Consider the following 21,780-nt stretch of genomic DNA (forward strand, 5'->3'; position numbering starts at 1 on the left):
CTTTTTTATCGCTGTATTGAGGTCTGAACTTGTTTTCTGAGAGCTGGAGCTGAGGCGGGTTTTAAGCCTCCAGACAAACCGTTACACCGCGCCCACCTGTCAATCAGGTCAGCTACACGCCTTATTGTGAATAACTCTTATCCTTCATCAAATCAAAACTGATGAGTCATCAAAACATTCACCCCCCGTACAGTGTGTGTCCATGGAGACATGAGCTAATCACACCTATTTGGTTTTTTGAACCAGGCTGTAAACATGTTCATCTCTGCTGTAAAAACAGGCTTTTTAGAATGGGTGTGTATGTGACTTCCTGTGCTTCTGCAGCCAGCCTCTAGTGGACACTTGAGGAACTGCAGGATTTTGCATTTCTGCATCTGCTTCATTTTTCAACACCGGAGGTTGCTGCTTGGGATTGAGTAAGATGTTCAAGTGCTCCTGCGGTTGGAGGAATTGATCATTAGGCCATCCAATGAAGAATTTAAATCCTCCACCAGAAACTGTTGACATAATCCTGAAACACAGCGGAGAACATCATGACTCATGGTGCAGCTGTCCAGGATGTGAAGCAGCTTACTGAAAGTCAAACCACTGTTTTACTCTTTGACTGTGCAGCTCTAGCCTCACGCACCTGTGTGTCAAAATCTAATCCAAAGCACAGTGCCTGCAATACCGTTTATTTCTACAGTTATTCCATCTGCAAAGTTCCAGACATCTTCACATCAGGCGTGAGAACCAGGTGAGAGCTGTCCTGATGGCTCTCTGCAAGGAAAATATGACTCTGAACTCCTTCTGTGACCACACGGTGAAACAGATTAGCAACACTTCAAAAAAGCCCTCCTAGGTAATCCATAACACAGTCCTCTGAGTCGGACCTTGGCCAAGGTCATATACTCCAGCCTTTTTAAGATACACAACAACATAAAAAAAAAGACAGAACAACACTAATGCAACCAATTTTGAAAATGTTTTTTTCCTTTTTGTCAGTTGGCCCTCAGTTCAAACTAACCCAGTGTTTCAGATCACTAAAAATGTAGATTTTACAAAGTGATCTCCAATGGGCATACGTTCAGCTTTCCCAAAGCATTGACACACTTTGTAAACCTTTCACCGGCATGTTAGTTCTCACCAGTAGCACTTGTTAAAGGTTAACATATGTTAGAGTCTCTATCTCTACAACAAAAAGCTTTTATTGCACACTGAGGGGAATCAACTGTTGCTTTGTGATCCATTCCTCCTCCCTTTTCAAAGCTATGCAACCGGCACAGAAGAAGATTAGACATAACTTGTTCAATCAAGCCAGAGAAATGAATGTGCTTCCCTCTGCCAAAAGCAGCTGCAACAGAGAGGAAGTTACGGGTAAAAGCAGCATTTACCGCGGCTAAATAGACAAGAGAAGAGTACAGAACAGCTAGAACTGCCAACTTTATCAACACAGAAAAGATAAAAGCTGCAGTACACTGTTAGAGAAATTCATGTTTGGAGGGACGCCAACACAATGAGCATTGCTTTAAGAAAAATCTTCAAATATGGAATTGGTAGATTACTGCTTTAACTCAAGAAGAATAAACAGCACCACCCACAGAATTCCCTCAAGGTAATGATGAGTATTCTCTGCAATGAGTGACAGATCTGTTGCCATGCAGGTGTTATTTGTATTCCAACACATACATAAAAAGGGTAGAGATGATTATAAGAACTTAATCCCTGGCTGTCAGTTTGTCTTCATATCTCCAAAGACAGAGAAGGAGATAAGAGGGGAAACTTGACCCCTCTGTCACCTGCATCTGGATGAAAAAAGAGGTGGATTGGCTGAGTCAGAAATGTGCCGTTTTTCCTGCTGAAGCAGCCGTTCTGTCCTTCCACACACTGACCCAGCATGCCCTGCGTGCAACCTGAGCTCGAGCGGCAACCAAACAAATCAAACCCTTTTTCACCCAGCTGCCTTCATGCACGTTGCTGAGTGCCCGTGACAAAATCACAACAAGCTGACAGAACAGTTGCCATCATGGACGCAAAAAAATATATCACATGAGCTGTCATAAAAAAAAAACAGTGTGCACTGTAGATGCACCCCTCTGGAGGGCTTTGCAGCAAACTGGCAATTTTCCCATTGCACCCTCGCTCACGTGTCCTGTCAGTCAACCTGTCACCATGGAGATGAGCTAAGCTTCTCTGTGTCTCATGCTGTAGTGCATACACTGCAGTCACACAGCAGCAAAAAGGCTGACACTGTCACATCTCACATGCAAGCAGGAGCACATGTTTAAGCAATCTACTTGTGTAATTAAAGCAAACACAATAATAAGTGTTCATTTATTTGTAGAATGTGTGTTTCATTAAAGCAGTCACTGAATGCATCCATAGGTGAGGGTCACCTTACTAAAGACGGAGCATGAGGATAAAAAAAGTTAGCAGCAGCTGCAGCAGCAGCTCACGTAAAGGGCAACTGCCACTTCAGATGAGTGCATGAAGTGAGCACTGGATGGGATCGCAGCACTGATGCACATGCAGAGAACATCGAGAGTGAAGGTTCATCTCAACATCCCTGAACCAAGTCACGCATAAGGGAGGGTGCACATCACATTAGGAAGCATATCCAGAGCCGTGCATGTCATGTGAGTAATGCACGTGTTGTATGTATGAAACAGTCATCACAATTCTCCACAAGATGGAAAAGTTTAGCTTGACAGCTGGAAGCCATGATTCAAAATCTTAATAATAAGCTGTGGATGTTTTCGCTTTAATGAATGTTGTAGAATTTGCCAAAGAAAGAAGCATCACTCTGATTCCCTTAAGGCTACTTTAAGGTAACATTTGATAAAAACACCTTTCCATTGGGGAAGTTCACAGGAATCTTCAACTCTTCCTGTGTCCAGTCTATGACAACACACATCTAGATATGAAGTTACTATGAAGAGGCTATTGACAGCTCGGGGGAGGAAGAAGAACGCAGAAAGAGTTTCCCCACTGATAATTAAAACAAAACAAATGAAGGTCAGCACAGCAGACGTTTCACTCAATCATTTTTCCTTACTGTGAAATTTAGGACTTCCTTTGTGTTGACTCGGAGGAAGGTCCGCGAACTGCACCCGGTGTCCCGACATGTCCACCACCTCCTCTCAGGTCAGAGCCACCGACCACCGACTGTGTGTGTTCCTCTTCCACCGGGAGCTGGCTGTTTTCAAAGTATCCGGTAACTTCCGAGCACGGGAATCTTGCACGCCGGTGGGAAGCGTCTGTCATTGACTTTCCCTCTGCTCCCTCTCTCTCTCTCTCTCTGTGTGTGTGTGTGTGTGTGTGTGTGTGTGTGTGTGTGTGTGTGTGTGTGTGTGTGTGTGTGTGTGTGTAGAAGTGTGTGTGTGTAGAAGTGTATGTGTGTGTTTGTGTGTGCTGCTGACTGTGTGCCAGTACTGCAGCAGCAGCCCGCTCTCTCGGTCCACTATCACCTGCCCTGTGCTCCTCTCTCTCTCTCTCTCTCTCTCTCTCTCTCTCTCTCTCTCTCTCTCTCTCTCTCTCTCTGAAGCAGGGACAGGATCCTTCTCTCCTCCTGCATTAAAAAAAAAAAAGATTCAAACTTTTCTCTCCCTGATGTCCACATGACTGCAGGGTTACGTCATCAGGCCACATGACTCATAATAACTCCATCACATTTATCCAACACAAGCGTAAAAGCCTATCTCAACATTTTTTAAAAAAGTTTACTTCCAGGTCCACCACACTCTGGAAAGACCTTGAGAACTATATTTTTATGTCAAACAAAAACGTGCGATGTTTTCACTAGAGATATAAAACTATGTGCTATTGTCAGCCTATGTATTTTATTATCAACATGTCATATTCATAAGGCATTAAAATGTTATTTTGAGTCTCTTGTTTTAGTTACCTAGAAATACATATATGTCAAACTGCTCTGTCTAATTGTTTTTACTTTTCTATGTTTCAATAAAGTTTCTTTTATGGTTCATAATAAAGTAGAGATATGAGGCTGTGTGGTGATCGAGAGCAATTTAACATGAAGTTGTTTTACTCGTTATTATAACAGCTTTCGTTTGAAAATTGTCTTTATTCTTGAATCAAACATTATGAAAGAGATATATTATATATATATGTACATTATTATATATATTTATTTATTTATTTATATTTATTATTTAAGAAGTCAGAGAACACTTGAGCACATTTAAATCGATACAACATGGTGAAAGTCAGCCTGAAAAGAAGTCTTAAACTCTGTCAGTGTTTAAAGGGAGCTACAGCTCCACCTACTGGAGGAAAAGTGCAGCTCCATCAGAGGGCTGGCTTCCTGTGGCGTCTGATGTCATCAAAAAATCAGTCTGGTACAACTGCAGTACAAACTACAGGTCGGATGTTTAGTCAGTCATCCTTCAAAGTAAGAGGAGCACACCTGAGGAACAAACATCTGTAACACACCTGAGGAACTAACATCTGTAACACACATCTGGAACACATCTGAGGAACCAACATCTGTAACACACCTGAAAAGCTAACATCTGCAACACACCTGAAGAACTAGCATCTGTAACACACCTGAGGAACTAACATCTGCAACACACCTGAAGAACTAGCATCTGTAACACACCTGAGGAACCAACATCTGTAACACACATCTGGAACACACCTGAGGAACCAACATCTGTAACACACCTGAGGAACTAACATCTGTAACACACCTGAGGAACAAACATCTGTAACACACATCTGGAACACACCTGAGGAACAAACATCTGTAACACACCTGAGGAACTAACATCTGTAACACACCTGAGGAACAAACATCTGTAACACACATCTGGAACACACCTGAGGAACAAACATCTGTAACACACCTGAGGAACTAACATCTGTAACACACCTGAGGAACAAACATCTGTAACACACCTGAGGAACCAACATCTGTAACACACCTGAAGAACTAACATCTGTAACACACCTTAGGAGCTCACATCTGTAACACACCTGAAGAACCAACATCTGTAACACACCTGAAGAACCAACATCTGTAACACACCTGAAGAACTAACATCTGTAACACACCTGAGGAATCCATTTGTTCATCATCTCCTGTTAAATGAACACAATAATGTTTTCCTACCTGACACGTGTGATCTCCGACTCCGCTGGGCACCTTCAGCTTCTGTACCACCATGACACCGGTTCTCATGTCTGATTCTAATGTTCTTTATTGCAAACTTTGTTATTCATGTATTTACCTACAGGGGATTTAGCGTCAGCAGCTAACCTAACGAGCTAACAGCTGACATGTCTTTGGACTGTGGGAGGAAGTCAGAGTACCCGGAGAGAACCCACACATGCATGGGGAGAACATGCAGACTCCACACAGAGAGACTCCTGTCAGACGGGGAATCGAACCCGGAACTTCCTCGCTGTGAGGCAACATGTATTTGTTGTGTTGATGTGTTTTGCTTTCACCACATGGTTCAAAATAAGATTTCTGCACATTAACAAAACAGAGGGAACCAAAAGACACACAAACTTAAAACTCATTATCAAACTGTACTCGTGTGGACGGTGCACATCGCTTTGATGCAGCGCAGGTGAGCTCTCATATATCACCTTCATTTCATCCCTTTGTTCTGCAGCCCGACCTGAGTGGGAGGCCGTCGGCTGCAGAGTCACTTTTCTGTTTTTACACTTTTTAAAATCCAGAACAGCTGACAATGAAAGGATGAGTAATGCATCAAGTCATCCCTCTAAAAAAGATTAAAAAGACGGGTCTCATTCTCAGGGATGTGTTCTGCACAGGATGGAACAGCTGACCCCCAACCGTGATGATAGTGGATAAGAACGGATTAGAGACGGATCATAAAGCATCACAGCAACAAACTTCAAAATGCAAACAACACAAATGGAGTTTTTTTATTTTTATTTTTTAGAAATTTATTTTAAAATACTTTTCTAAACAGAAATGGAATAATAGAAAAAAAAACAACCCTTAGATTTTTCTCTCAAAGAAGCTATAATCTAACTCTCTGGACTGAAAAGGACTTTTGTGCAAAAAGAGAGAGAGGAGCTATAACGATTATACAGACGGAGAAAAAATGGAAACTCAAAAGCTCAGACATAAAGAGTATTTAAATCATCAATCATTTCACCATCCAAACCCAAACTGTCAAGAACAGGCTCACACACTTTCAAACATGTCCTGCCACTAATCTGGCACTGCTTTTACAAAAAGAAAAAACACAAAGTATGTGCACTGCACGTCTCTCGCTGTAGAAATCTTATAAAAATCATTCAAAGTAAAACTCCTGCAGATCAGTGGAATATTCTTTTACTGTATCAGTGTCGTCTTTTTTATTGTCATCATTCAGTGTTTTTGCTTTCACGCTGATCCATTCTGCTCGATGTACATTTTGGATAAAGACGCCGCCATGGACTTTGCCAGCTCCTCGTCTCGTCTCCTCTGCATCTGCGAGTTCCTGCACCAGTCCTCGTACTCGGGGTTGGGAAGCGAGTTGTCGAGGAGGACGTCGTAGTGACCGTTGCTGAGCCAGCTGAGCCAGATCGCTGGTTTGGACGCGTCCTCCTCCCCGAGGTAGTGCACCATGGTGGAGACGGTGGGGCTCTCCAGGCTGCCGCCGGTCGTCAGGTGAACGTTGACGTCCAGCATCTGGCTCATGGCGAGGAGCTCGGGGTACCCGGCCCAGGCGCCGTCCTGCGCCGCGTTGATCAGGAACTCGCCCACGTCCCCTTCGACGATGGTGTTGAACTCGTCCAGGTGGTCGGCGATGTGGTGCACCGTCTGCTCCCTCAGCTCGCCGTGCCTCGCCTGGTCCCCGAACGTGGCCTTGCACACGGCCCTGTAGAGGCAGTTCCCGTCTGGAATGACGTGGTACCTGAACTTGTGCCTCTCCTGGAGATACTTGTTTTGTCTCTCCACCTCGGCCAGGTACCGTGTGACCTTATCGTTGATGTCCTCTACTTCCTGTCTTTTCTGTTGAGGCGACTCCTGCAGGACGCTGAGCTCGAACGCCCGTCTCTCCTCGGATTCTGGAGCAGCTCTGACATTAAAATCTCCCTTTACGAGGTCTTCAGGTTGAGCTAGCTCCTCTTCCTGCGACGAGGCCCACCCGTTGCTCTTGAAGGGGGCATGCATCACTTCATCACCCTCACCTGCATTTCCACCAATCCTTTTGTTTTCTTCTGTTTTGGGTCTACAGGTGCTGGCGCTGTTGAAAAAGAGATCTCCAACCACCTCCTGGTAGTCATCTGTCCCATTATTTACATGATCTATCAAGTCCACAATCACATCCGAGTCACAGTCATGACAGAGGATGCCTTCACCATTACTGTGCGAGTCAGGAGAGGCTGGTTTGGTCTTGGACTCCCTCACGAAGTGGATCGGCACAGACCTCTCCACTCCGTCGGGTCGGCGGATTAATATCTCAGCGGTCGATGTGAAGTAAATCGGCCTCATAGAGGAAGCCTCGTAACATGAAAAGGCAGGCATGTTTGCGGAAGCAGCAGCAGTGTCGCTCACGGGATCCCCGTTGGTGGCTGAAGTTGTCTCTGGGTGGGTAAATCCCCTTTTATCGGCCTCAGGGGGGGTCGGTGTAGTCCCGTTTAGACGCTCCGACGCGGCCGATAAAGTTATTGTAACTTTGCGAGACGACCTCGGGTAGTGTGTGAGCGCACTGTTGTACAGCTGCATTTTGAAGGAGTCCTTTATACTGAACGGCCGTTACGAAAAGATGACAACAACATCTAAAAATACCCCCCGTGTCATCAACAACAGCAGAGTTGTAGTGGACGTCTCCATGGTCCTGAGTCCTGTCATTGACGCGCAGAGACGAGAGACACTGTCCACTTTAGTCCGCTTGCGTCATTTGCTGTTGGGGTGCCTCCCTAATTTTAGACTTCAAACTGTTACAAGACACTTTCTGCCTCGACTGGGTCAAGTCACACACAATGAAACCGATGCGTTTCCGGACGAGGAGACTTCAAAATAAAACCCTTATTCAACGAACGTTATTCAAAGACAAAGATAAACTTTATTGATCCCCCATGGGGGAAATGTTTTTCAGCTCAAGAAACAGGAATATAATTATCAAAAATAAGAAGTTAAAAATCGAACATATCAGTTAAATAAAGGGAGAAAAAAATACAATAATAGAATAATAACAACAATAATAGAATAATATTAATAATTAATAATAATAGTCAGATGTCGGGCATAGAGAGAGAGAAAGAGAGAGAGGGGAATGATGACATGTGGGAAAGGAGCTACAGGTTGGATTTCGAACCCGGGCCACCCACTTGGACCATTAGCTCATAGACCACAGCCTCTATACATGGCTTTTATATAGTGCTTTCTATAAATCTTAACATAATTGTATGGTCTTTTTATCCTTTATTTTAAATATTCTTCTCCTATGTATTCATTTTAATATCTTATTGCTTTTATGTGTCGTATTTTATTTTTTTCATTTTTATATATATATATATATATTTTTTTTTTATTCTTATTGGTGTGCATTAGTCTCTCAATGATTTTATAAACTACTTTTTCGTCAATAACTTTTCTGCACTCTTGTTAAGCACTTTGATCTGCAATTTAATTTGTCTGCAAGGTGCTGTGTAAATAAAGTTTGATTGATTGATGGGGCGCGCAAACTACCCACTATAGGCTACCAGCGCCCCAAAACCTCGATGCCGATGCGGCTTTTTTAGCCTACATGGGACAGGGACAGTATTCCACTGAAACCGCCTAATCCAGCTGTAGCCGTAGCTCTCCTCCCCCCGTATGCAGCGTCTTTAATAAGAACATACAAAGTTTGATGATTTGATGCACGATGAAAAATAAGCTGAATCAAGTTAACGCAGAGACGTCACGTTACCTCAAGATAAATAACTTTGGATGGCTGACGCCATAAAATGAGCTAGAACTTTATTTTGAAGGCAGAATGACCTCATATCCGGTAACGTCATGCTGTCAGCAGCAGATTGACGCAGCTCTCCGTTTACAGGTCCTGACTGGCACTGCGTCGTTGTTCAATCACAAGTCGAAAAATGTAAAAGGATGCGATGTGTCACCTCACTGTTTTTATTTTTTTTATTCCTCTAATGATCCGCTTTGAGATGATGATGATGAAGATTTGATTTGATTACTGTGGCATGCATAAACAATATGCCAAACCCCAAACAGGCCTACAAGTCACCATTATTAAAACACAGAAACCAAAGAAACCAAATACCAAAAGTAGACCCTTAATAATAATAATAATAATAATAATAATAATAATAATTAAATAATCCATCATGATTTATATTTCAGGTTTTAGAGACAGAATTAAAGTGTTCGACTTTCAACATTGAAATTAAACAACTGCTCCATCCTGTCATCATCAGAGCTCCAAAACAAATGTAACAAATGTACTATGGGAGGTAGAGCCTTCATTTATCAGACCTGCTCATGGTACCTACAGTCTCTAAATGTACTATGGGAGGTAGAGCCTTCAGTTATCAGACCTGCTCATGGTACCTACAGTCTCTAAATGTACTATGGGAGGTAGAGCCTTCAGTTATCAGACCTGCTCATGGTACCTACAGTCTCTAAATGTACTATGGGAGGTAGAGCCTTCAGTTATCAGACCTGCTCATGGTACCTACAGTCTCTAAATGTACTATGGGAGGTAGAGCCTTCAGTTATCAGACCTGCTCATGGTACCTACAGTCTCTAAATGTACTATGGGAGGTAGAGCCTTCGGTTATCAGGCCTGCTAGTGGTACCTACGGTCTCTAAATGTACTATGGGAGGTAGAGCCTTTGGTTTTCAGGCCTGCTCGTGGTACCTACGGTCTCTAAATGTACTATGGGAGGTAGAGCCTTCAGTTATCAGGCCCGCTCGTGGTACCTACGGTCTCTAAGGGTCACAATGGTCATCTGTACCGTCCTGTACCCAAGCACGATTGCCCCCCTGCTGCGTCATTCCCCTGCTGGCCGGTGCGGCCCGCGGTCACACTACACAGGACTATCCGTGCCTAAGCACGATTACCTCTTGTTCATAACGTCTTAATACAACACATGCACGCTTTATGTTATTATGAAGTTTACAAGCAGGCGGACGAGAGAGAGAGAGAAAGAAAGAGATGCGTAATCAAGTCCGCGTCTGCACATCATAGAAAAACACAGAGCATGACAGCTACTTTACTGACTTTACAGCTTATTTTAAGCCATTTTAATCAGACACAGCAATAAATAAATAAAAATAGAAAATAGAGTCCGTGAGTGAGTCCGCGCGGACACCTGCCCATCGGAAAACAACACAGAACATGACAGCTGCTTTGTGTCTTATATTGAGTCATGTTATTCAGATACAGACATGAAACTCTGGATTTCTCCACAATGAAGGCTGTCAGCGTTGTTTACTCGCGTGCTTGTGCTCGTGCATGAAGTGCACCGTGCTGAAGCACACCTCTCTGAAGTGTGCCAAAGACAAGGAAGTGTACCGTGCCTGAGCACGATACGGAGCGGTCACACTGGTCAAACGAACTGGACTTTAGCGTTGAAGCGTGCTTGGGCACGGTACAGATGGCCAGTGTGAACGTGCCCTAAATGGACTATGGGAGGCAGAGCCTTCAGTTATCAGGCCTGCTCATGGTACCTACGGTCGATTGTGGGCTCTCTTAGTCTTTTATTGGGATTTCATTTCAGTGTTTATTGTTGCTCTTTGTTGTGCAGCATTATGGTGAACGTAGGTTGTTTTAAATGTGCTTCATGTATAAACTTAATTACAAACTAGAATTTCCAGTCTACACTTAGTTTTATGTCTCCTGATTCATAATAACACAGGGTGTAACTCTCAGGTTATAATATTTAAACCGACTGATATTGACTTGTCGTCATCAGCAGGCTGCTGCATGCTCGGCCTGCAGCTCACATCTCTATTTTTAACACACTGACTGTTTCATCCTGACCGCTTCAAACAGAGTCACGCTAACTGAGTTTGATATGAATGGGATGGCTTATTATAGATGTTACACAGGGGGGGTCAGATTACTGCACAGCTGTAAAGTCAAGTCACAATTCACACACACGCCGCCGACAAAGCAGTGAGAGCAACTTAGGGATGGACCTGGACACATCGGACATGTGGCTGTGGTGGAGCTGGGGATCGAACCCCCGATCTTACCAACTGAGACACAGAGGCTGCTTGGAGCGTTTCGGTTATGATTTTAAAAAGTCTACCAGAAAAAAGTATCAATTCTCCTGAGAGAGAGAGATAAAGAGAGAGATAAAGGGAGAGGGAGAGAGAGAGAGAGAGAGATAAAGAGAAAGAGAGAGGGAGAGAGAGAGAGAGAGAAAGAGAGAGGGAGAGAGAGACAGGGAGAGGGAGAGGGACAGAGAGACAGAGAAGGAGAAAGAGAGGGAGAGAGCGAGAGAGAGAGAGAGGGAGGCAGAGAGAGAGAGAGAAAGAGAAAGAGAAAGAGAAAGAGAGAGGGGGAGAGAAAGAGAGAGAGAGAGAGGGAGACAGAGAGAGAGACAGAGACAGAGAGAAAGAGAGAGAGAAAGTGAGATAGAAAGAGAGAGACAGAGAGAAAGAGAGAGAGAAAGTGAGAGAGAGAGAGAGAGAGAGAGAGAGAAAGTGAGATAGAGAGAGAGAAAGAGATAAAGAGAAAGAGAGAGCGAGAGAGAGAGAGAGCGAGAGAGGGAGACAGAGAGAGAGAGAGAGAGACAGAGAGAAAGAGAGAGAGAGAGAAGAAAAGAAAATATTTTGAACATGTGGTTATCAAAACGTCATTTCCTTATATCACTCTCTTAGAGCCTGCGGTGACATGAGTGTACTCTCTACTTCAGCGAGCTCACAGTTATGACATCATCTTTAGGCCTCTTCAGTTCCAGTATATTCAGTTGCCATATGTAGAGGTAACCGGGCACAGAGAGACACGGGCCTCTCTGATGGGTCATCTTACCCTCTCTGCACTCTGAGTATCATGAAGCTCTGAAGTTCATCATCACTCAGTTTGAATCCTCACTCATCACTGTCTGCTGTCTGCATGTGTCACACAAACATAAACACCAACATGTTCTTATCTAAAGTCTCTCTCAGGTCCACTTCCTTCTGACCTTCTGACCTCCATCAGTCAGAACAGAACAGAGACTTCAAATCATCAGTCTCAGGACCTTTTCTCACCGTCTGTTCCTAAAGTTTAAGTTTGCTGCTCCTTTTACTCTGAACCAATCACAAGAAAGAGCTGAGACTGAGCTGCTCTCATTGGAGGATTTTAAGAGGATGTTTTAATGACTTGGAGGCGGACACATCTGGCTGCAGATGTTCCCCTGATGTGTCCGTGGGTCTTCTTGACAAATATTTACTGTTTAAATTTGGTATTTGTGTCTTTTAAGGTCTAATATTTGTTGTATGTGGTGTGAAACTCTGTAAATCGTGCTGCTGCCTCTCGACCAGGACACTTTGAAAAATAGATTTTCTTTCTAGTTTCAACGAGTTTCTTTCCTGCTTAAATTAAATATTAATATTTTTAAAAATCATACACAGTTTTAGAGACACAATACGTTTGTAATTTTGGCTTGTTATGAATTTCTCCCACACATTTACTTTTACACTTCTTTAAACATCCCTGGACATCTCACCTTCTGTCTATAAGCTGCACACGCTCTTGAGGAAATGCTTCATTGAGCCACCAGAGGGAGTCCGAGGACATCGTGTTAAGTCCACGGCAGTTGCTTTGGTTGCGTTTGGAGTAAAAAAAATAGTACCAGAAACACACGCGCGGAGGCGACATTTGTCTTAGCAGAGACATGGACGCCTGTCTGGAACAAATGCATGTAAAGAGCACGATGCTACAGCAGCTGTCGCAAGGTTGTGCAGCGCATACAAATGAGGGCATTGATCTGTTTCCCTCGCTCGCCTGTAGCCTGCTGTTGTCTTTATAGTAGCCTAACCTGAAAGCACTGAGAGGAAAGAGAGCAGCAGAGCTTTGGATAGCCTGATGTTTGTATTTCACACAGAACGAAAACAAAAGGCATCACTCAGAATCAGGAGGAATAATATACATTTGATATCATTAGAGCTACTCACAACATATTATTGGTTTTTGCATTTTAGCTACACGAAAATATGACGATAAGGAAACAAAAACGATGCAAAGAAGAAGCATGCACTAGTCGACTGTTGCATCATCAAACCGACACTTTACGCACAAAATGGGATTAAAGGCGTAAAAGCGCGATGAGCTATTTTAACACAGGTGTCAGTGAAGCCTCTTTTCATCGAGGTTATCATTTATGTAAGATGAAGCACGAGGTCCGCAGTGCTCCCCAGCAGCCTGTTGTTGTTGTTGTTGTTGTTGTTGTTTTCATCCGGACGCTCCGCCTCAGTCTGCACCGTTTCTCTTTTAGCGGAACTTTATTACAGTCAACTATAAACGCTGCAGCTTATTGTGGAGCTCTTTGTGTTTTTTTTGTGCAGCACTGTAAAGCTTAACCAGACTTGTATCCATGTCAGTGGAATAAGCCATGCTGATGTCAGAGATTTTTTCCCTCTCTGCCCCTCCGTGGCGGTGGGAGGATCTCTGTGCGTTGAGTCACGCAGCTGTCAAAGATAGCTGTCACCCAGTTCCAGGATCAAACACACACACTACACAGTCAATGAGAAAACGGGCTTTGAGCCGACAGGACGCAGAAGATCTCAGGTAACCCCCCCACCTCCCCTCTCCCTCCCTTCCTCCTCAAGTCTCCAAACAAGGACGACCACAAGAGGAGAAAGAAAGAATCAAATACGAGGGAAGAAAGACGCGATTTTTTTTGATGAATAAGGATTTTCGCATATTCGGATACACGCTGGGAATATATCTGGAGGAAAGCAGGAAAACACTACACTGACACAAAGGCAGTTTTCTTCTGCGCCAATCAAGCAAACTGTGTTTTTTTTTATTTCGGACGGAGATGAAGTCGAAAAAAGGTATGTTGGGGACTGCTTTGGAAGACAAATGTGAGTGTAATTGTGTAAAAGAGACGCAGAGACGACGCTATTTGTGGAGCGGGTTTTTTTCTTCGTCCTATGCAAACCATGCAGTCTATTGTTTCCTTTCCAGACATGACAGGGGGGCTTTTCTGCCATGTGCTGGCGCGATGTCAGAAAGACTACAAAACGCTATGTTCGTGCATCTTCTTCTTGTTATTAATCCAAGTTTTCTCACGACAACACGACAACTGCTTCGCCAGGAGTGCTTGCTTTGTTACCTTGTTACCTCACGGTGTAATTAGGCTAACTTTAGATCTGTCCGAAGTGAATTAAAAACGAGGCTTTCTCACAGTTTCGCTACATTTGTGTCCAAGTTTGCGCAAAAAAGTGAGGATACAAGTTAAAGTTTGGCGACTATTGTGAGTTCAAGAGTTTGAAGTGTTCCATTTTTTTTTTTAGTCTACAACGTGCAGACTTCAGAAAATCGATTTGTTGCATCTTTTTTCGACTGTCCCCAATAAGATTAAAACACCTTCAGCTGCTGTTTATAGTATCTTAATCCAACTTGTAGGTTAATGTTCATCCTGACCTCGTTGTGGGAACTAGCAGCTTGTTGCCTTGTTCCATTTGGTGGACCTCGTGGTGCAGCGCGCACACACACAATAGAAAGAAACCCTCTTTACAAGTTGGTGAAACTTACTGAAAAAAATAGAAAGCAGTGTCTTCGTGGCGTGGGGTATGTGTGTTTTTCTGATCACTCTGTTACACTCGGGTGTAAACTTTAATGTTGTTTAGTTTGCTTGTAGAAACTTTTTGAATCGCGTACAAAGAAAGCACGCAGCCCCAGGATTCTTTTGTTTAGTCTGGAGACGCTGATTTGCAACAGGTCCTCCCCTCCCCCTTCTCTCCCTCTCTCTCTCTCTCCCTCTCTCTCTCAGACTACGTAATTACCTCATCCTGTTGGCCGCACACACTTTGGGAACTTTCTTATTTCTTTCCCACTAGTTTTGCCCCCGGAGCTTACAGCATGGGGATTTCAAAATGCTCCTAAATTCTGCATTTTCTTAAAAAAGCACCGGAAGCTGCGTTTACCAGCTGAAATACATAAATATATCTGCTTATTTTTTATCCAGAATTTGTGGGAATGTGATCCCACTTTACAAACATAACAAACACATATTCCTGACAAAGAGCTCACTATCCTATATCAGCAGGGTTTGTTCTCTCCGGCTCAAACAAAAAGTAGGCTAACTAAAGTGCCCTGATCATGCTTTGACTTTGATTAGACATGCCATGGAATCAACAAGGAAAAGCAATTCTGTAATCTCTGCAAACACATCCGGCTGCTGTTCCACCAAACAACCAAATCTCCCCTTTTTTTTATCGTGCATTGATTCATCGTCCTCGTCGGTCAGCCCCAGTGTGCACTGCTGAGCCGAGCATGCAAGGTGTCTCTCTCTTTTTGTGCAGCAGACCTGCCGTGTGTTTGTCGAGGCAGGTTTTATAACTGCCAGAGCATCAGACTAGCCTTTGTGACGTCCCCCCCTCTCCCTCCCTCCCTCCCTCCTCCCCCTCACACCCTCCCTGGCTCCTTATATGAATCACATGGCTGAACTTGACAGCTTGCTTCTGACACATCAGCTGCCTCCCAGACAGCTTGTGTTTGGTGAATGGCTGCGGCAGAGTTTGGCTGACATAAGAGGGGATTCATATTGTTCTTTTGTTCCTCTTCTCACACACTCCTTCTTTTTGCTCCTGCGCAGGTCTGATGATGCTGTCAGGGAGCGAGACAGATGACGAGGACAGCGTGGATGCCCCTCTGGATCTGTCGTCCAGCGGGGGGAGCAGCGGGAAGAGGAAGCGGCGGGGGAATCTGCCCAAAGAGTCGGTTCAGATCCTCCGGGACTGGCTGTACGAGCACCGATACAACGCGTACCCCTCGGAGCAGGAGAAAGCCCTCCTCTCCAAGCAGACGCAGCTCTCAACACTGCAGGTACGAGAACCCCCAGAGGAGACAGAAACATGAAAACTGTACAAGTAGAGGAAGCTAGCGTTAGCCTGACTGAATCACATCCTGTTGAAAGCTAACAAAAACATGACACATAAACAGAGAAGTGAAGGTCGTCCAAAAGCAGCCTGATGTTGCAACTTTGAAAGCCCTGAGACAACGTGAGTAAGCGCACTCCCTCCGTGTGTGTGTGTGTGTGTGCTGCTGTAGGCTTGGCTGAGGCGCTAGGACAGGAATTTCCCTTCCCTCCAGCCCCCCCTTTTTCAAACCCAGCTGTCTGGGAACAATGCAGAGTCATTTACAGGGGTTAGAGCTGCAAGTCTCACAAGCAGCCTGCAGGACCGAGGAGAGAAAGGAGACGTGATTTACAGCTTTGACAAAAGAAGATCACTTCAGATTGAAAAAGTGTTTTTTATACGATGTAAAGACTTCTAAACTTTTTCTAAAAATGACTTCAGAATCAGAATCAGAATCTGGGTTTATTGCCAATTACATTTACACATACAAAGAATTTGACTTGGTGTATTGGTGCTAAACAATTAACAAGGGCATAAAGCAGAACTAGAAACAACTTAAATAATACAGAATAAGAAGATATTACAATATATAAAATAGAATTTAAAAATAAAAAAATGTACAAAAGGTGCAATGTAGGAGCTGTGCAGTGGACTATGAGAAGAAAAAACATCTTAGTGTGTGTAACTACTCACAGACTTCATGAGATCCTCGAGGTTTTAATTCATTCTGATAAACAGGAAGTGCTCAGAGTGGGAAGAATCCCGCCTCGGGTTAATGAGTGTGTGAGGGACGTTGGTGTTATATGACTCCACTGAAAAGAAGACAGGTGTGTCAACTGCAGCTGGAGGAGGGGGGGGGGGAGTACCAGCAGATTTTTCTTAGAAACGGCAGAACATTAGTGAGTCTTCTTTCCCTTCATGGATTTTGTTTTTGTCTTTCCTCAGGTGTGCAACTGGTTCATAAACGCACGGCGGCGACTTCTCCCCGAGATGTTGAGAAAAGACGGCAAAGATCCCAACCAGTTCACCATATCCAGGAAAGGAAGCAAAGCCGGCGACAGCTTCTCCGACTCCAGCTCCCAGTCGCCCAAACACGGCAGCCCTGCAGCGGGCCCGGACGACAGCTACGACCAGCGCGTCCTCCACCCCTCCAGCTTCGAGCCCGCCGCGTCCAGCATCCTGAGGAAAGCCGCCTCCCCCTCCGCGCCCTCTCCGACCTCCGCGTCGTCGTCTCCTCCTCCGGGGGTCGTCCCCCCCACCCGGCCTTCGGTCATCTGTCACACTACTGTCACCGCGGCGATACAAGCCCCGCCCTCCGTGCCGGGATTGAACTGCGACAGGGCGGAGGAGCTGCTGCAGCACGCGCAGGCGCTGCTCAGGTGCAGGGAGGAAGTCAACACCGCCACCACTACCACCACCATCCTCAGCAGCAGCGGTGGCATGGAGGGCAACCTGAGCCCCCGCAGCGGGCTCTTCAACACCCCGCCCCCCACCCCCCCAGACCTAACGCAGGACTTCAGCGGCTTCCAGCTCCTGGTGGACGTGGCTCTGAAACGAGCGGCGGAGATGGAGCTGCAGGCCAAACAGCTGGTCTCCTAAACGGGGACGCAGAGACAGAAGAAGAAGAAGAAGAAGAAGAAGAAGAAGAAGAAGAGGGAAAAGAGACTTTGTGTTCTGACTGTAGAACTCTTCTGGAGTTCGGGGACTCGTCTGCACGGGACAGAGAACAAACACATTAAAAAGCCTGATCATTTCTATTTTTGGTAAACCAATCAGATTGACAAGGATGTTTTTTTTTTTTTATGGAGAAAACAAACTGTATCGAGGTGCCTTGGCTGTTATGTTGTTTAATTCATTTCACATACATGAGTATGTATCTACATGTGTATCTTATTTGCACACAGGGACCAAAAACAAAAAGAAATGTTAACGGAGAAATGCTGCCTGTCTTACTGTGTCTCCGTCGCGGGAGCGTCCACACACACACGTTTACTGTCACACATTTCAACAGATCAGTTCATGCTCGGTCTGCCTCGTTTGTTTGCACACTAAAAGGCAGAGGAAGGTCATCTCAGTGTCTTAAACATACTTTGCTCTTGGCATCTATGACAAACTTATTCACTACTGTAGTAAACATGTTTTCATGAGTATAAGTATAGTTTTGATTTTTGTATTTTACTTTTAGCTATTTTTAAAAGAAAGAATCTCTATGCTTTTTTTTTTTTTTTTTTTACTCCTTCTCTCCCCCCCTCCCCTCCATCGAGGGATATTTCAGATGACCAATGTAGCAGGTTCTTAGTCTGAACCTTCATCCCACCATCACTCAGCAGGGGGTGGGGGGGACAAAACGACGGCCAGTGGACTGGACAATTCAAACACTACAGATGTCTTTTTCTGCATTCTGCTGTTTTTTTACGTCCTGACTAAGACAGCGTCTTTTCTAAAAAAACAAATCACCAAAAAACCCCAAAACCTTTCCATGTATTATAGGACCATGTGTATAGTTAATGTGACACCAATGCCCAATGATGTGATTTCTTTTCATACTGTGCAATGTTTGTGGCAAAGAGGGGGTCACATGGGATTCAAATAAAGTTTTGTTTTTCTACATCCCAGACTCTCGGTTTGCTGTTTTTTTCCAAACAAACATTTCTACACGATTCAAAAACCCTGAAGGACGAGGAGAGTGAGTCAGTAAATACACGGAGCGGGGAACAGAAATAGTCCCAGCATTCATGTCTTTCCACAGGGGCTACCGTTAGGAAACATTCCTGTGTGTGTGTGTGTGTGTGTGAGAGAGAGAGGTTTACAACAGGCTGCTGCCAATTAGCATAATCCTGCATAAATTAACACCAGCAAACGGCAGACGTCAACACTTTCTTGCCAGCAGGGGCTTTGTGTGTCCCTGCATCTCAATAGAGTCGATGTAAGTCAATACATGAGGCAGCTTACAAACGACTGAGTTGTGTGGTTGGTTCAAGGCTGCGACGACAGCTGTCCCCTTCTGCTGCTGCCGCTAAAGCTTCCACGTTCACCTCAAGAGGATTTGTAGTCTAGGTTTGCTGGGACACACGGCCTTTTAATTTGTTACATGTGAGTTTCTGAAGCTCGACAGATCATGACTCAAATAGGATTCATATAACTCAAGAGAACGTAATGCCATGCTTATTTATCAGGTGTACCTACAATAATGATCATCTTACTTGTTGCTTTTCATACTGGGGTGGGGGGCTGGGGGGGCTGGAGAGACCCTACTGGTGAAGAGCGAACCCATGTTTTTGTTTTTCTTGTTGCCTTGCAAAGCGACAGACTCTACCAACAACCTTTCATTTATAGAAGACCAAATCCAAGCAACGAGGTCGACACAAAGGAGGGTCAAAAATTCAGTGATGGAATAAAAAGACAGTTTTGAGGATTATTATTTTGGGGCTTTTTTGCCTTTATTGTAGTGATGGGACAGTGGATAGAGTCAGAAATCAGAGAGAGAGAGAGAGAGAGAGTGGAATTATCTGGATTCAAACACGGGCTGTCCGCTTGGAGGTCTCCGTACATGGCTGTACACTAACCACTAGGCCAGGGTTTTTCAAATTGGGGGGCCGCCATTGGGTGCTTGGTTGGGCAGAGGCGCTGCTTGTCAACAGGCAAATGCTTAGGGGCCCCCAGATCAAGTAGGCGGCCCCAGATCAGTGGCCGAAAATGTGCAAATTTTGCAATGACAGTAGGAAACCTCCCTAAGGGGTTCCCATCAGACAGAACTCACTCTCGTTGCCCTGCTGAACGCTGGTTGGGGGGCCCCCTCAATTGATTTTTGCCTTAAAGGACAAACACAAAACGCGCCATGTTTGATTATCGTGCAGATTTAAAGAAGAAAGTAAAATGCTGGACATCCTCCATTGTTGCCCTTTGTTAACTGTGTCATGTTCTTCTTCTTGGATTTATTGGCAGGCTGAACTGTGTCTGGCTATTACGTAGCTAACGCAGCTAACGCCATCTGACTTTACACTCCCCCTACCAAACAAGGGTACGGCTGGCTGTGGTAGTGCTAACAGGATCAGGGTTTTTACCGTACTGAACCAAACCGGACCGCTTGGTGGAAACATTGGCTTTGTTTTCTGAGCAAAAATCTCTCCTCCTGCTTTCCTTGAATGGTCAAACTCAGTGTGAAACTTGTTGTTGTGGAAGATGTAAAAAGAAAAGCTGCCAATCTCTTTGCAGGTTTAAAAAAATGACCCCGTCAAAATGCTAGCTTTTAGCTTTTAGCTAATTGGTCTAGTTTACCTTTTTTAAGTTGTAAAGAGGAATTACTAAACTCTTCACATCAGCTTCAAACATTAAAAGTCTGGCTCGGCTGAGGGGTTGAGCGATGCATTCCTTTGGGGTTGAAACAGTCGAAACCCAACCAGGGTGTCGAATCCAAAAAGGCAGACAGATTGCGAGACGGGCTCTTTACAAAAATCGACGCCCACTTCCGCAGCCCTCTCTCGCCTGAACTCTGGCCGCTGAGGTCAGCCCGCCTCCCCCTCAGCGTGACTGATGTGTGAATGACGAATCACCAGAAGCTGCTTCCACAGGAGTGACGGGGGCTAAAGCCAAGGCCAAAACGTGCCGTCTAATTACGGGGATCCGCCCCTGCAGGAAGGGAAATGCCCTGAGAACACACCGCCCGCTCTGGCTTTTTAATCTGTTTAATTACACTCATATTGAAAACACATGTAGAGACAGAAGACAGAATAAACACCAAAGTATGGCAATGATATATTTATTTTAATGCTGATAAAAGCTCATACACATGCCATCACATCAACAGTGTAGTAACATTAATTACAAAATGTATATTTGCTGAATATGTTATTTGATCGGGTGTTTTTTTTAAAGTAGACATTTACACAGGGAAACATTCACTTATATACAAACCCTTTAATCTGAATGTTTTTTCTCTTTATAGAACTACAACACGAGTTTTCAGAGGGGACCAGGAGCGCTGGATCCAGATCCCCCCCTGGTGGCTAACTCCCTGCTATATCAGGAGTGTTATATTGATATGTAAATATAAACATGAAGAAGTCAATCGTTTGACGGACATTTCCAAAAAAAATACAAAAACAGGAAATTAGTTTAATGGACAGAAAATGGGATTCAATTTAAACTATTGTTACTTTTTATAAATCCTCTCTGAAACACAACGAGCAGAAATACAAATCAAACTGTACGCTAGTGTTGTAGTCAAGACCACACCAACCGAGACCAATACATACCCGAGACCAGAGTGCTCCGAGACCGAGGCAAGGTGGAGACCTTTAGGGATCGAGGCCGAGTCAAGACCAAGGAATCGAGACCAAGACCATTAAGGATCGAGGTTGAATCAAGACCAAGACCATTAAGGATCGAGGTTGAATCAAGACCAAGACCTTTAGGGATCGAGGTTGAATCAAGACCAAGACCATTAAGGATCGAGGTTGAATCAAGACCAAGACCTTTAGGGATCGAGGCTGAGTCAAGACCAAGGAATCGAGACCAAGACCATTAAGGATCAAGGTTGAATCAAGACCAAGCTCTTTAGGGATCGAGGCCGAATCAAGACTAAGAATTTTAGGGATCCAGGCCTAATCAAGACCAAGACCTCTAGGGATCGAGGCCGAATCAAGACCAAGACTTTTAGGGATCGAGGCCGAATCAAGACCAAGACCTTTAGGGATCGAGGCCGAGTCAAGACCAAGACCTTTAGGGAACGAGGCCGAGTCAAGACCAAGACCTTTAGGGAACGAGGCTGAGTCAAGACCAAGACCCTT

The 21,780-nt window shown here is 44.5% G+C and overlaps 4 protein-coding genes across 11 annotated transcripts in view; 1 reads left to right on the plus strand and 3 right to left on the minus strand.

Moving 5' to 3' along the window:
- si:ch211-285f17.1 (sickle tail protein homolog) overlaps positions 1-3,387 on the minus strand; it is a 120,665-nt gene extending 117,278 nt beyond the window's left edge. Inside the window, exon 1 of the mRNA XM_065949001.1 lies at positions 3,035-3,387. Coding sequence (XP_065805073.1) covers positions 3,035-3,104 — 70 coding nt within the window. The 5' untranslated portion in view covers positions 3,105-3,387. The remainder of the gene's footprint in view (positions 1-3,034) is intronic.
- A 2,501-nt stretch (positions 3,388-5,888) lies between these two features.
- LOC109997329 (OTU domain-containing protein 1) lies at positions 5,889-7,924 on the minus strand. Its single transcript, XM_020651762.3, has one exon. It carries the CDS (start codon positions 7,691-7,693, stop codon positions 6,365-6,367), a length of 1,329 nt encoding a protein of 442 aa, XP_020507418.2. The 5' UTR covers positions 7,694-7,924; the 3' UTR covers positions 5,889-6,364.
- Positions 7,925-13,460: 5,536 nt separating this feature from the next.
- On the plus strand, positions 13,461-18,601 carry tgif1 (TGFB-induced factor homeobox 1). The gene is made up of 3 exons (XM_020651751.3): positions 13,461-13,963; positions 15,730-15,959; positions 16,937-18,601. Exons 1-3 carry the CDS (start codon positions 13,948-13,950, stop codon positions 17,588-17,590), a joined length of 900 nt encoding a protein of 299 aa, XP_020507407.2. The 5' UTR covers positions 13,461-13,947; the 3' UTR covers positions 17,591-18,601.
- A 2,133-nt stretch (positions 18,602-20,734) lies between these two features.
- Positions 20,735-21,780, minus strand: part of dlgap1b (discs, large (Drosophila) homolog-associated protein 1b) — a 108,715-nt gene continuing 107,669 nt past the window's right edge. For 2 of the 8 annotated variants that reach the window (XM_065948622.1, XM_065948620.1), the window contains one exon: positions 20,735-21,710. The gene's annotated coding sequence lies outside the window, so the exon portion shown is untranslated. The other 6 variants (XM_065948618.1, XM_065948617.1, XM_065948621.1 and 3 more) reach the window with 6 other exon arrangements.

This window comes from Labrus bergylta, chromosome 20 (assembly GCF_963930695.1).
Source record: "Labrus bergylta chromosome 20, fLabBer1.1, whole genome shotgun sequence".
Classification (NCBI taxonomy): Eukaryota; Metazoa; Chordata; class Actinopteri; order Labriformes; family Labridae; genus Labrus; species Labrus bergylta.

Coding starts and splice junctions, on each gene's coding strand:
- tgif1 (XM_020651751.3), top strand. Junction 15,960..16,936: donor CGCAGCTCTCAACACTGCAG/GTACGAGAACCC, acceptor GTCTTTCCTCAG/GTGTGCAACTGGTTCATAAA.
- LOC109997329 (XM_020651762.3), bottom strand. CDS start 7,693: ATGCAGCTGTACAACAGTGCGCTCACACACTACCCGAGGTCGTCTCGC.